The sequence below is a fragment of the Nicotiana tabacum genome, chromosome 4 (genome assembly GCF_000715075.1).
Source record: "Nicotiana tabacum cultivar K326 chromosome 4, ASM71507v2, whole genome shotgun sequence".
Lineage (NCBI taxonomy): Eukaryota > Viridiplantae > Streptophyta > Magnoliopsida > Solanales > Solanaceae > Nicotiana > Nicotiana tabacum.
In genome coordinates this window covers 27,299,866-27,315,714 of record NC_134083.1, presented here as the reverse complement: position 1 = coordinate 27,315,714, position 15,849 = coordinate 27,299,866, and the positions used below count along the sequence as shown (strand labels likewise).

At 37.6% G+C, this 15,849-nt stretch overlaps 1 protein-coding gene across 1 annotated transcript; it reads right to left on the bottom strand.

Annotated features, from left to right (window-relative positions):
- Positions 1–3,663: 3,663 nt before the first annotated feature.
- On the bottom strand, positions 3,664–6,116 carry LOC107813697 (dynamin-related protein 4C-like). The gene has a single exon (XM_016638991.2). It carries the CDS (start codon positions 5,858–5,860, stop codon positions 3,809–3,811), a length of 2,052 nt encoding a protein of 683 aa, XP_016494477.2. The 5' UTR covers positions 5,861–6,116; the 3' UTR covers positions 3,664–3,808.
- Positions 6,117–15,849: the final 9,733 nt, after the last annotated feature.

Below are 15,849 nucleotides of genomic sequence, written 5' to 3'. Positions count from 1 at the left end.
GCTCCAACCAACTCCCGCGTCAAGACTGTGAATGTCGAGGTACAAAATGCTCATGGGGTAGCTAATGGAGTTGGTGTCAAATTGGGAACTTGGAAAGGTATGACAAACTTTACCGTAACCGTTATGGATATCTTTGACATCATATTGGGACAAGAGTTCTTTAGACATTGTCATACTTTGATCGATCCCTACCTCCAACATCTCTTGGTTATGGAGCGAGAAGGAGCATGCATGGTACCTACAGTGTCTATGCCACACGGACAGAGCCAAGCACAACTCTCAGCTATACAGGTTGTCAAGGGGATCAAGAAGGGGGAGCCGACGTTCGTGGCAACCATCGCAAGTCTGGAGGAAGACAAGAGTTTTCAAGATACACTACCACCTTGCATAGAAAAGTTGCTTGAGGAAAACAAAGATGTCATGCCCGAGGAGTTGCCTAAGCAATTGCCGCCTAGGCGAGAGGTGGATCACAAGATTGAGTTGGAGCCAGGGGCTAAGCCACCCGTATTTTCCCCATATCGTATGGCACCGCCCGAGCTAGAGGAGCTTAGGAAACAATTGAAAGAGCTGCTAGATGCTGGTCACATTCTCCCATCAAAAGCACCTTTCGGCGCACCAGTATTGTTCCAGAAGAAGAAGGATGGATCACTACGCTTGTGCATAGACTACCGAGCACTTAATAAGGTCACAGTGAAGAATAAGTACCCGATCCCGCTCATTGCTGACTTGTTCGATAGACTTGGGCAAGCCAAGTATTTTACCAAGGTGGATCTTCGCAAGGGCTACTACCAGGTTCGCATTGCAGAGGGGGATGAGCCAAAGACAACATGTGTGGCGAGATATGGAGCCTTTGAGTGGTTGGTGATGCCTTTCGGCTTAACCAATGCACCTGCCATATTTTGCACCATTATGAATAAGATTTTTCATCCCTACCTTGATCAGTTCGTGGTAGTCTACCTAGACGACATAGTCATCTACAGCAACACCTTGGAAGAGCATATGAAGCACTTAAGGAAGGTTTTCCAAGTCTTGCGGGAGAACGAGCTATACATCAAGAGGGAGAAATGCGAGTTTGCACAATCAAAGGTGCACTTCTTAGGCCATGTTATTAGCAATGGCGAGCTACGCATGGACGAGGCTAAGGTACGTGCTATCCAGGAGTGGGAGGCACCTATAAAGGTAACTGAGTTGAGATCCTTCCTTGGCCTTGTTAACTACTATCGTCGGTTCATCTGTGGCTACTCAGCAAAGGCCGCACCATTGACTGAGTTGCTAAAGAAGAACAAGCCATGGGTTTGGACGGAGCATTTTCAAAGGGCTTTTGAAGACCTCAAGGCAGCTGTAACAGAGGAGCCAGTCTTGGCATTACCTGACTTTGCCAAGACATTTGAGGTGCATACCGATGCCTCGGATTTTTGCCATTGGAGGTGTCTTGATGCAGGATAAGCATCCCATAGCATTTGAGAGCCGCAAGTTAAATGAGACGGAGTGGCATTACACGGTGCAAGAGAAGGAGATGACCTCCATTGTGCATTGCCTTCGTACATGGCGACATTATTTGCTTGGGTCGAGGTTCGTGGTCAAAACCGACAATGTAGCTACTAGATACTTTCATACACAAAAGAAGCTCACACCAAAACAGGCTAAGTGGCAGGATTTCTTGGCCGAATTTGATTTTGCGATGGAGTATAAGCCGGGCAAAGGTAACGTTGTAGCCGATGCCTTGAGCCGGAAGGTCGAGCTTGCTGCAATCACTTCAACAAGATGGGACATTCGTGAGGCTATATAAGAAGGCGTGCAGCATGATCCAATAGCCAAACAACTTATCGAGTTAGCCAACCAGGGCAATACGAGACATTTTTGGGTCGAAGATGGTCTACTGCTTACCACAGGTCGGCGGGTCTACGTGCCTAAGTTTAGAGACATTAGACGGCGGATCATAAGGGAGAGCCATGACATAATGTGGGCTGGTCATCCAGGCCAACGTCGCACTAGGGCCTTGGTTGAGTCAGTCTACTATTGGCCACGCATGCGAGATGACATAGAGTGTTATGTGCAGACTTGTCTTATCTGTCAACAAGACAAGGTTGAGCAACAAAAACCCGGAGGACTTTTGGAGCCACTACCAGTTGCAGAGCGTCCATGGGAGAGCGTGACTATGGACTTTATCACTTGCCTATCGAAGTCCGACGGTTATGGTACTATTATGGTGGTCGTGGATAGATTTTCCAAATATGCCACCTTCATGCCCGCCTCACCAAGTTGCACTGCCAAGGAAGCCGCCAAGCTATTCTTTAAGAATGTGGTGAAGTATTGGGGCTTACCAAGGCATATTATCAGTGATCGAAACCCCCGTTTTACTGGGAGCTTTTGGAGAGAATTATTCGACATACTTGGCACGGAACTGCACTTTTCCACTAGTTTCCACCCACAGAAAGATGGACAAACGGAACGGGCCAATGCCTTACTAGAATGCTACTTGAAGCATTATGTAAGCGCGCATCAAAAAGATTGGCAAGGCTCCTAGACATCGCCCAATTCTCTTATAACTTGCAGTGGAGTGAGTCCACGGGGCGGATACCATTTGAGCTAGCCACAGGCCAACAACCACAAACTCCACATTCATTATGAGCTGCGTTCGAGGGAAAGAGTTTGGGGGCTTATCATATGGCCAAAGGATTGGAGGAGCAGCTTGACACTGCTAAGTCCTACTTGGATAAGGCAGCTAAGAAGATGAAGAAGTTTGCAGATCGTAAGCGGCGTCCCACGGACTATAGAGTTGGGGACATGGTCATGGTGAAGTTTAACCCAAGACAGTTTAAGGCACTACGGGGCATGCATCAGAATTTGATTCGCAAGTATGCGGGGCCATTTAAGATCGTCGCTAAGGTAGGCAAGATCTCATACAAGCTTGACATGCCATCATATCGTAAGATCTACCCTATCTTCAATGCTAGCGGGCTATTAGAAAAAAAATGATTTTTGGGATTTGTGCCATATCGCCATGCCACAGACACCATTTGGCATATATTAATACCATGTGGAAGCTTACATAGGAGGAAAGCTAGTATTTGTGAGAAGATTCTAGAGAAGTATGGACATTTCCTTTGGAAGATCCTAGATGCTTATGGATTTGCTAGGAAAGTCCTTGGAATCTTCTAGGCTTGTAGAGAATTCTAGAGAAAGCCCTTATCTTGTAAATATTAAGGACTTGTGTAACAATTAATATTTACACACTAGCCCCTAGGAGACTAGTATATAAAGGAGGTCATTCATTTGTAATTCATCAAGCAAACAATTCAAGTTCTCTCTAATACAAAGCTTCATTTAACAATTCTCTTGTGTTCTTTCTACCATTCTCTTAGCGATCTTGAGTGTAGTAAGGCTGACTTGGCATAGCAAGAACGTGAGCAAATTGTCAAGTGCCGCACGTGTACTTAGTTAACGACTAAGGATGTGACACAATGTACTCTTGTTCATAACGAGATTATGGGATGTATGATTAGTGAAGAGTGTGAACCGCAGGACCTTTACTACCTCTATTCCAACATATAATAATTTCAGATCCAAAACACAGCCAATGGATGTAAGGAAACAGAACACTCTTCAGAAAAGAAAAGCAGCATGAATTTAAGTTTAAAACAGTTTCCTTAGGCCAAATTAGAAGATAGAAACTTGATTTTGCATTAGCTAACAGATTGGAATACAAGAACTACACACAAACAGGGCCACAGAACATAGTACAAGATAGTCGTAACATTGGCTGAAGTGGAACGCAGTGCCCTGATCATGAGTACAAAATATTAATCTAGTCCTTTTCTTGATCACCATGAAGAGAAATCCTTTCCATGATATTTGCCACCACCTCTTTTGACTCCTTGAGAAGCTCGACACTCTTGTTGAGCCTAGTGCGTTTCTCGGCAATCAAAGGTGACTCATCCAGCATTCTCTTGATTCCACCCCCGTGAGGCGCCATCAGATCCTGAACGATCTCCTCTTCCATCTCCTTGTTAACCATCTTTTGAAGGCTGAACATAATGTGCAAAGCCATAAAATCAACCATCCTCATCAACACAAGTTTCCAATAGGCAGTGATCCTCATCTTCATATCAAATGCCTGCTGCACCGAACCTAGATGCTTCCTCAAATGACCAACATCAATTTCTCCAACACCTTCCAAGTTTATTACGGAGGGCTTCCTCGGGTCGTTCATAATCTCCATAAAGGTGTTTTGTTGCGCAATGAGCTTGCTATAAGTTGCTAAATAGTCAGGATTACAAGTGTAATCAGTCATCTTTTCCATCCCGATGATTTCCCTTACCCAATCAACTGATTCGTTCTTCTTGATGAGAATCAAGTTTTGAGCAGCTCTTCTGGTGGAAGACTGAAGCTGTGGGTAGTTATCACAATGATACATCAACACTTTGATAACAATTCTTTCTACGTAATTCCACAGTCTACCCACGAAATCCTCTGGAGCTACAGCAATTTCCTTGACTTTTTTCTGCAATACATTGAGGAAAACGGCCCGAGGAAGGAAGTTCGGCAATCCAATCCCTTTTGTTTCCTGTAAAGCCATGATCTCTTCCGTCAAAAAGTCTTCTTTTTTCTCTAAATTCTTTGAATGCAGCTCAATAGAGTATTGGTCAAGCATTTCAACCAGTCTAGCTGTGCAATGCATTTCTATTTCTTCCGGATACTCGTCAAACTCCCCTCTTAGAAGAATTTTCTTTAATGTTTCCTTGGATGAACTCAGAATATGCATGAATGTCGTCAAAGCTTCAGCCACAGAACTTAAATGCTGAGGCAGCCTGTTGAGTTCGGCGACATTAGAAGTTAGTTTGTCATTGATTTTCCCCACAATTTCAGGCAAGCATTTCGAAATGATACTTGCTTGAATACGCACCAGCTTTTGTGCCAGAACTGGAATGCCAACCATGGATTTATCAATCTTTGATAAAAGTGGATGGGTTGAGAAAAGCCTTGCCTCATCACTCCTGGCTTCTTCGTAAGACTCATTCCCAATTCTATTCCTCACACAAACATAGCCGAGTCCTATATTCACTTCATCTGCAGTAACTTTCTCAAGCAAACCTTCAGGAGCTTTATCGGCCTTTGTCACAACGGCTAAAGTCCTTTCCCCTGTTTTGTCAACCTTCTGAGACATCCTAATAGACTCACAAGTAGGAAAATCAACAGTAGCTGATAAAACATTCAAGATTATGCTTTCCTCAGGAGCTATGTATTTCATAATGATATCAGAAATCTGCTCATAAATGTCTTCAGGTTGTCCCTTAACAGGAACTCTAGTGATTCCAGGCAAATCTACCATGGTTAAGTCTGGCACACCATTCTTTTTCACTACAAGTGTTAAAGGGTTGTTAGATATGCCCTTACCATGGCCTGCAATCTCATCAGTTGCAAGAATGATAGCATCTGCAATGCCAGCTTCATCGACAGGGAGCGACTTCTCATTGTACTCTAAGCGAAGATTTGTTGTTGTGATTTTTGTGTCATTTTGCAGCCTCATAATTAGAGGGACTCTGGTGCAAATGCCTTGCCCTCTAGGAAGGCTGATTCCAGCAAGGGATTCAAGAACACTGGATTTTCCAGAAGATTGATCGCCGACTACTACGATGGTCGGAAGCTGGATGCCTTCTTGCATGATGTTAAGGTGGCGGAGTTTGTCTACGCAGTCGAGGAGTGGTCGGATTCTATCATTGAAGGATGCAACAATAGGAGGATGAACACCACAAGCTGGTGGTGCTACTACTGCAAGAGGTTTAGGATCAAGAACATCATTTGAATCAGATGGATATTGTTCATCAGAAGAGCAGCCATCGATGTTTTGGTAAGCCATACTTTCTTGAGAGTAAGTAGAAATGGTTTTGAAGGTTTCTTTCAAAGGTGAAATTGGTGTGGTGAAGTATACAAATAACTTTTAGGTGTTGTTTGGTTTAAGAGATAAAAGATGTATAATTCTGGTATACTATTTTGGCAGAAGAGAAATTACTGTAGTTAAGTACTTTGGTTTTCTGTTTTTCCTATACATGAAATTAACGTGTTACTTATATAGTGTTTGATTTTTCAGATAAAATTCATTTTTACTTGTGCATAGTTTAATACCAAAAACCATATTATGGTCGAACTTTTATCCTAGGAATAAATCTAGCTATATGGGATATAATGTGCAATAAAAACAAAAACAAAAAAATATCATGTGCTTAGCCAGTAAGACAATCATCCGTACTTCAGATGGATGTGAGAACACTGTGGGACCTATTTAAGTAAAAAAGAAATAAAGAAAAGAAAGAAAAAATGATTTACAAAAGGAAAAGCAAAAGCAAAAGCAGAAGCAAAAATAATGTAATTTGTGGGACCCATTTAAAAAAAATCAAATTGGTTTGATTTGTGAGCGGTGGAGCAACACCAATTTTTCAATCTTGCAAATCTACAAAGTAGGAGCCGAACCAATTTTAATTGGTTTTGGTGAGCAACAACACTATAAATAGAGATGATTCCTCCTCATTGTAAGCATATCAAAAATAAGAGAGAAGCAATAGAAGTTAAAGAGAGTAATCCACAGATTATATTTTGTGAGAAAAATAATGGGTGTGAATAATATTATAGTAAGGTATTTAAAATATAGAGTGTTATTTCTTTCGAAGTTGTAGTAGTCTTTTGACACTACTAAGTTGTAATATTATAGTGGTAATATTTCTCTGTTCGAGTATTATATTTTATCCCGTTAAAATATTTGGTGTTATTGTTACTCTTTTGTGTTATTATTATTTACCGTGAATATTATTCCTGGGCGGAATATATTTATTTTCCCAACAACGTGGTATCAGAGCCATGACAAATAATGGTACGTTGTCTTTTCAGAACCCCCATCTCACGAAAGATAATTATAAGAAATGGTGTCTACGTATGAAAGTCATTCTTGGCTCCTAGAATATGTGGGAAATCATAGATAGAGGATATGCAATACCCGATAATGAGAAAACTCTGCCTCAAAATGAAAAAGATGTCTTGGCAAAGACAAGGAAGAATGATCAACAAGCCCTCACGCTCATCCACCAATGTTTGGATGATGTCATGTTAGAGAATGTGACAGATACTACCACCTCAAAGGAAGCTTGGGAGATTTTACAAAATTCTCTTCAAGGAGTTGACAAGGTGAGGAAGGTAAAACTTCAAACTCTAAGGGATGACTTTGAAGTTTTAAAAATGAAAGAATCCGAATGCATTTCGGATTATTGTTCAAAAGTGAAGGCTGTTGTAAATCAATTAAAAAGATACGGGGAGGACATAAAATCTTTTAACACCTAAATGTTGCATTGCCTTGCTTGTTTCGAACGAGAGTAAGGCTGGCAAGTGGGCCGATCCAGGGTCGGGACCGGCCCAGGACTACGACCCATGTGGGTAGTGGGCCTAAACGGGCTGAACCGTTTAAGACCCGAACCGGGGGAGGTGGGCCTGGCAAGTGGGCCGGTCCTTAGCCTGAGGCCCGCGAGATCGGATCGTTTGGGACCGCGACTGAACCAGTCCTAGTGTGCCTAAACGGTCCCAACGGCCATAATTTTTTAAAAAAACTGCCCATTTGGGCATTTAAATTCTAGTCGTTTCCTCTGCCAAAATAGTCGTTGGCTATTTACAAATAACCATTTAACCCCCCAACTTTGTTTTAACCCCATTTTTTTTTTATAATTATACTTTTTTCCTATTTCAACTATAAATACCCCATCATTCTTTCATTTTTCTCACAAAATCATCAATCTCTCTCAATCTCTCTTATATTATGATCCAAAAAAAGATCGGGAAGAGTTGGCAAAAATGGTTATTGTTATGTGCTTACCCTATAATTGATTTAACATCCTAAATTTTAATATTCAATATTTAATATCGAATATAGCTTTTATATATATATTAATTATACTAACGCATATATATATAAGCTATATTCGATATATATATTATAACGCATTGCTTTGAATATCTCTTAACAATATTTTTGTCTTTAAATTTGAATTAAAACATTTAGGTCATAATTCTATAATATAATTTACAAGGAATTACCTTAGATATTTTTATTACCATTTTTTTCTCTAACTTCTATAAAAAAAAAAATTAAAAATAGAAAGTATCCGTTGGTCCCACTTGGGCCCACTTAACTCGGGACTGGGCCACTTAACCTGGGACCGTTAGTTCGTTGTCCCGGGCCGATTCCAATAAGAAGCTCGCGAAGTCCGGGACCACTTGGGACCGGCTCACTTAGGTTCGGCCCACTTAGGACCGGGCCCGGCCCACATGACACCCTTAAACGAGAGTACTCTTAATTTTAACTTGTAATAGGAGATTAATTATTATTTTTATCGGAATATTAGTCTGTAATATATATTAATATATTTTCTGTAAATAATTATTTTAGTTGATTGTGCAAATATATTTTTATACTCGAAATATAGAGCTTAATTGTTTTCCCTTGGAACCTAAACTCTCCTCAAAGACGGTAATCAGTAAGCTTATATGAAGATGACACGTGAAAAAATCAACTTTTGACTCAATCAGTTAAGAAAAGTTACTTTTGGAAAAAATTTAGGCTGTCCTTGTCGATGGGCCTAAATTGTTTCGTAACCGTTGAACATTTTTTTTCGAGTTCGGAACCAAAACGTGATTCTTTTGGACTCAAAGAATCAAAATGTGTAAAAAAAAAAGAAACATAGAGACCAAAATATATATAGCGCTCTTTTAAAGGGCGTTTAAAGGGTGCTATACCTTAACGGTCATTTGCCCAACTAAGTATAGCGTCCTTTTAAAAGGCGCTATCTATATAAAGCCCTTTTGAAAGACGTTATATATATTATGGAGGCCCACCAATAATTATTCTAGACTTAACTAACATAACAATAATTCAACTAGGTATAGCATCTGTGAACACCTAATTTTTTACTACATTTAAATTTTTATTGTAAATATTTTTAGAAATTTAATATATATTTTTAGATTTGTTACATTTATATGTATATATATATATATATAGTGTAAAAATTAAAAAAATTTAAAAGGTCAATTATTACTATTAATATTATTTTATTTTTATTTTTATCTTTCTTAACATAAAATAAATTAAAAACTGAAAAAAATTTAATATTTTTTTAAAATTTTCGGATTGGAATAAAATAATAGGAAAATTAAAAGTATGGAATAAAAAAGTAAAATTAAAAGTAGAAGAAAATTATTTTTCTTTTTAAAAAGTAAAAGAAAGTGGAAAATTAAAAAAATAAAAGTAAAAGAATGTGAAAATTTAAAAAATAAAAAGTAAAAGAAATTTGTAATTAAAGAATAAAAGTAAAAATAACTGATTTTTTTTTTAAAAGTAAAAGAAAGTGGAAATTAAAAAAAAGTAAAATAAGTGAAAAATAAAAACAAAAAGTAAACAAAAGTGGAAATTTAAATATAATAAAAGTAAAAAAAGTGAGAAATTAAAAAATAAAAGTCAATGAAAGTGGGAAATTATTTTTTTTTAAAAATAAGAAAAATGGGAAGTGAGAATTCTTTTTAATTAAAAAAATAATAATAAAAAAATAAAAAAATAAATTGTAAAAATTCCGAAACTTTTTCAATAAAAAGAAGAGAAATGTGAGGAGAAAAAAGGGATAGAGAGGAGAGAAAAAAAGAGGGAAGGGATTTGAGAGAAATATTTTTGTTTCTTCTACGCTAAGGGAATTTCTATTCGTGTCATTCTTTCTTCGTCTTTCTTTCAAAAAAAAAACAACCAGCAGCTTCAGCACCCAAAAACAATCCTTAAACCTCCATAGAACATCCCTTTTAATACCATAAACTACCATCTAAACCCAGTCGAAACAGTGGGGTTTTTAGTTGAGGTCGCCAGCGAGTTTCGATGCTCCGTTGAGGTCTTGCGTGTAGTCTGAATGTGTTTAAGATTCAAAGATGTAAAACTGTAAAGTTTCAGATTCAACTTTTGAGGTCCACTTCTTATCTTGTTTTGATTAATGATATGAGTTGTTCCTTTTTCTTTTGGTGTTCTTTGGTGTTCATTATATCTTGAATAAATGAAATTATTCTCTATTAAGGATGCTCCAAATTTTGAGCTTCCTCTTTGTATATTTATCTTAGTTCATTAGCACGTTCTCTTAAAAAAGGGTTCATCCATGAATGATTTAATAAAATTTGCTAATTGATAAGTGAGTTGTGATTGTTCATAAAAAAAATAATTTCTTATTGAAATGGAAGCTCAAGCAAGGTTATGTCTCTGTTTGGTTATTTAGTCTTTCATGTGTTAATAAATGTGCTTTATTAGTTCCATCTTTGTTTTAAATTAAGTTGTCAATTGTCTAAAGTATAGAGTTAAGTTGTTAAACAAGTTTAACTAGAATTATGTCACTTGTGAAGATCCAATTTTTGGGCCTAGACACATGGGCCATTGAAGGAAGTGGAGTTGTGAGGTTACTATAAGCTAATGAAGAAAGTTATTTTATCTTTGGGCCAAAACTTGAAATCTGCTAGGCCTATGAATCTCATACAGTGGTACCCTTTTGTAGTCCTTGAATAATTAATTTAATATATTTCATGATTTTCTACAATGACATACTCTTATGGCTTTATAAGTCTCGAATTAGTTTAAGACAAATAATTCATGAACATCGTAGCTTGCTTTAGGCGCAATTAATAAATTATCGCGATTATGAGTACGATTCCCGTGGCATAGTCACGATACATAAACCCCAATTCGAGTACGTGTTTCACGCGATTTAACCATAACTTCAAATAATAATAATAATAAACATGTTGTAAATCACTGATGCATTTCACGTGGAGGGTTTGAAATATGTACCAAACGACAAGTGTACGACATCGTAACCTGTTCAAGAAATAACTCCATAAATACTAAAAAGCGATTTAAATACATAATTAAAAGCGGTCAAAGGTAAAGTGTATAATAGGTTTATAACATGTTATATTGTACCTTAAAGAATCATTATCACGCGAAACATAGCGTGATGAAATACCACGTTATGTGTTTTATGTTACCTATAAATAACTAGCGCATTTTAGTTATTATCTGCGCGTAACCAAAACAAATAGAAAAACTTTCCATAAATTTTTTATTTTTCTTGCATTAACAAATGTCTAGACGCAATAACGTATCAAGGTGTTATTGTGGCAAACGTGTGATTTTGAAACCATGTTGGTCAAATAGTAAAGTTGGGCGTAGACGCTGGATATGTCAACAACTTGTAAGTTATTGTTTTGAAAAAAATATTTGTTAATATTTTTTATATAAAATGTTAACAAATAGTGTTGTGTTATAATCCCCATTGGTAGGACGGAAATCAATGTAGATTTGAAGAATGGTATGATGAACCCATTAACCAGGAATACTACAAATCATGTTTGCAGTATATTTGGAATATGATCAGTGAATACAAACTCCAGATCTTTAAAATGCAACGACAAATTGCGGCAGTGCAGGAGAAACTAAAAGAGACGGAAGAACAAAAAAATAGACTGGAAGAGAAATTTAAGTGGTTGAAGCAGAGAATAATGGGCGATAGTGACTAAACAAACATATGTATGTATTGAGTTTAGTATTTTATCTTTATATTTTCCGTATCATATATTTTTATTAGTTGTACCGAATTTAAATTATGTTAAGTTGATATGTTTGTGCTTGTGTTGTAGTATTAAAATAACAAAGAACCCGAGAAATAAGAATATAATGCACATATAATGTAAACAATAAAAATTGTTGCTATTATTTACTAAATGTCATATGTACATAAAATCAAAAGAAATTCAATGTGTCCCACATTCTGTATGCTTTAAAGCAGCCGTTGGCCTGAGGCGCATCCCATCCCTCCCGGCTATACTATCAGGATCATCCTCATCACGCCGCCTCTTTATCGAAGGATGCGCTGTAACATGATCGCCAGTAGGGCTGGCAGGCTCGGTAGAAGAGGTCGTCAGTCTAGCAGTAACCTACACAATAATAAGATATTTTAGTATATAAAATATATATTAGTAATATACGTGTTAAGTCACAAAAATTTAAATTGTCTTACCATGGTCTCGACGGGCTCCTGAATATAATCATTCGTCTCAGCCATATCAGTATCGCACAAAGTGGCCTCCGTGACGGGCGAGGATGATGCCTTCAAAAAAAGGCTTTAAATATTTATGACTAATCAATGAGATAAAAATATATATAAATAATAGTAATACAAACAAACTTGCGCCTGTGAAAGATCCTCAGCATCCCTCGATGATGAGCCATAACTTAGTCGGCGCCCACTATTCACATCTCGTGTCGGGCAATCATCAGCAACCGTCGATGGCTCTGGAGGACCGGAAAAATACTGATCCCACTCCTGTCGCGTAATGGTCATGCCCACGATCAACAATGGAGCTGACGGGGTCACCTGCGAAGTCCCTAGAGTAAGCTGAAGGCTGAATGACGGCATATCACTAGGAGCATGGTCTGGCTCATGGTGGTCACCCGGCTGATCAACTCCAACATCCTCAACAGGTGCCTCAACGTACCCTGGCTGGGGATCACCTCCTCGCCGACCCCCACGACCTCGTGGGACACCCCTACATCTCTGGGAACGGTTGCCACGTCGACCACGTTTCGGCTCCACTGCTGGCCCACGTTAGAACTACTCTGGCGCCACAGAATTAGCCTCGTATCGTAAGCGCTCATCATCTCGGGCTCGCCTCGTATCGTAAGCGCTCCTGGCGTATGGAATGTACCGGCCTCCAGCACGATGAACGGAATTCCCGACAAAAAGTTGGGTAACGCTGCGGTACTAGCCCATATACTCATGCTCACCATCCGTCCGGGAAGGTGGAGGGAGGTGGAATCAGGTCATGCCGCTGGTCCCAAGTATCGATTTACGCCTCTAGCCATGCCACATATGTCTGGTCCATACTGGAATGATCATCCCGTTGATAATGTGTCATATGCCAAGCGGGCGATGGAGGTACAAGCTGCGGTAGACCAAACTGGCGAAGAACTTGTTCGGTGGCATGATGCTCTACAATATCGAGACACATCAACGGGATGGAAGAGCTTCACATAATTCGATCGGTCGAGCAATAATCGGTCAAACCAGATATTAGCTCGTCGCTGTATGGCCTCCAAATGAACTATTAAGTAAAAACAAGAACCGTGAGTATACGCAACACATATAAAGCCAGGCCAAGTAAACTTAAGTATACATCTACCTGTGCGCCCTCCAGCAAATCTAACAAATCCCTGCAATATGGGAGATTATGTCGAGCCTCGTACTCGCGTCCATATCCTCGCCTATCAACCCACCTCCTAGCTAAAGGGAGAAACGAAGGTGGTGCATCCAGAGCGAAGGATGGTAGAGGTGGCTGCAACTGCAGGAACCGCTCCTAGGCCCAAACCTAATATGCAATATGGACGTAAAATTTAAGGTATATTTTTACTAGGTATGTTATAATTAAGAGAGTATTTAACTATGTTTTCACCTGCATCAATGGCAAAAATCCGGCAACGTCTCACTGGGTGCTCATGCTCGCCCTGCACATCTGCCTGTACAAGTAATAAAGAACAACAACACCCCAACTGTAATCATGTAAATCATCTAGCAGCTCAAGATGATGAAGAAATCTCAAGCTGACTAGGTTTCCCGAAATGTTCGGGTACAATACCCTTCCAAACATAAGCAGCAGCAGCAATAGCAACCTCGTGTACCGGTTAATATGAAAGCTCCGATGTATCATTAGTAATGTCAGCATGTATCGCCTCCAGATGCAGCCGGACGGGCGTCAACTGCAGACGATTAGCCCTAACCAATGCAGCCTCGTCCACTGGCTGGAAACCGGTGAGCCGCTACAATATCTCCAGGCACTGCAAACCCGTATACTCTCTGATGGCATGCGGCAAAGCAACATAATGTCCATCAACCGGCAGCCCATATCGAACCTCCACGTCCTGAAGCGTGATAGTGGCCTCACCAATGGGCAAATGGAATGTGTGCGTCTCCAGTCATAATTTATATATATATATATATATATAAAAGCTATATTCGATACAGTATTACCTAATACACTTATACTTATACTATATATAAGATGTATATATTATATACATTCGATATTAAATATTGAATATTAAAATTTAGGATGTTAAATAAAATTTAGGTCACAATTCTATAATAAAATTTACAAAGCATTGCTCTTTACAATATTTTTGTCTTTAAATTTGAATTAAAATATTTAGGTCACAATTCTATAATATAATTTATAAGGAATTGCCTTAGATATTTTTATTACCATTTGTTTTCCCTAACTTCTATAAAAAAAAATTTAAAAAATAGAAAGTATCCGTTGGTCCCACTTAGGCGCACTTGGGTCCACTTAGGCCCGGGACCGACCCACTTAACCCGAGACCGTTAGTTCGTGGTTCTGGGCCGATTCCAACAAGAAGCCCGCGAAGTCCGGGATCACTTAGGACCGTCTCACTTAGGTTCGGCCCACTTAGGACCGGGACCACGAAGCCCACTTAGGACCGGGGCCGGCCCATATGCCATCCTTAAACGAGAGTGCTCTTAATTTTAACTTGTAATAGGAGATTAATTATTATTTATATCGGAATATTAGTCTGTAATATATATTAATATATTTTCTGTTAATAATTATTTTAGTTGATTGTGGAAATATATTTTTAAACTCGAAACATAGAGCTTAATTGTTTTCCCTTGGAACCTAAACTCTCTTCAAAGACGATAATCAGTAAACTTATATGAAGATGACACGTGGAAAAATCAACTTTTGACTAAATCAGTTAAGAAAAGTTACTTTTGGAAAAAACTTAGGCAGTCCTTGTCGGTGGGCCTAAATTGTTTTGTAACCGTTCAACATTTGTTTGCGAGTCCGGAACCAATGCGATTATTTTGGATTCAAAGAACTAAAATGTGTGAAAAAGAAATTGCTGACAATAATATATATATAACGCTATTTTAAAGGGCGCTATATTTTAACGGTCATTTGCCCAAGTAAGTATAGCGTCTTTTTAAAAGACGCTATATATATAAAGCCATTTTGAAAGACGTTATATATATATTATGGTCACCCACCAATAATATTTTTAGGCTTAACTAACAAAACAATAATTCAACTGGGTATAGCATCTATGAGCACCTAAATTTTTACTATATTTGAATTTTTATTGTAAATATTTTTAGCAATTTAATATATATTTTTAGCTTTGTTACATTATATATATATAAGGTAAAAATTAAAAATAATTTAAAAGGTCAATTATTACTATTAATATTATTTTTATTTTTATTTTTATCTTTCTTAAAATAAAGTAAATTAAAAACTGAAAAAAAATTAAGTATTTTTTTAAAATTTTCGGATGGGAATAAAATAATAGGAAAATTAAAAGTATGGAATAAAAAAGTAAAAGTAAAAGTAGGTAAAAATTATTTTTTTTAAAAAGTAAAAGAAAGTGGAAAATTAAAAAAGTAAAAGTAAAAGAATGTGAAAATTTAAAAAATGAAAAGTAAAAAAAATTTGTAATTAAATAATAAAAGTAAAGATAGATGAATTTTCTTTTTAAAAAATAAAGTAAAAGAAAGTGAAAATTAAAAAAAAGTAAAATACGTGAAATAAAAACAAAAAGTAATAAAAAGTGGGAATTTAAATATAATAAAAATAAAAAAAGTGAGAAATTAAAAAATAAAAGTCAATGAAAGTGAGAAATTATTTTTTTTGAAAAAAGTAGAAAAATGGGAAGTGAGAATTCTTTTTAATTAAAAAAATAATAATAATAAAATAAAAAAATAAATTGAA

Coding starts and splice junctions, on each gene's coding strand:
- LOC107813697 (XM_016638991.2), bottom strand. CDS start 5,860: ATGGCTTACCAAAACATCGATGGCTGCTCTTCTGATGAACAATATCCA.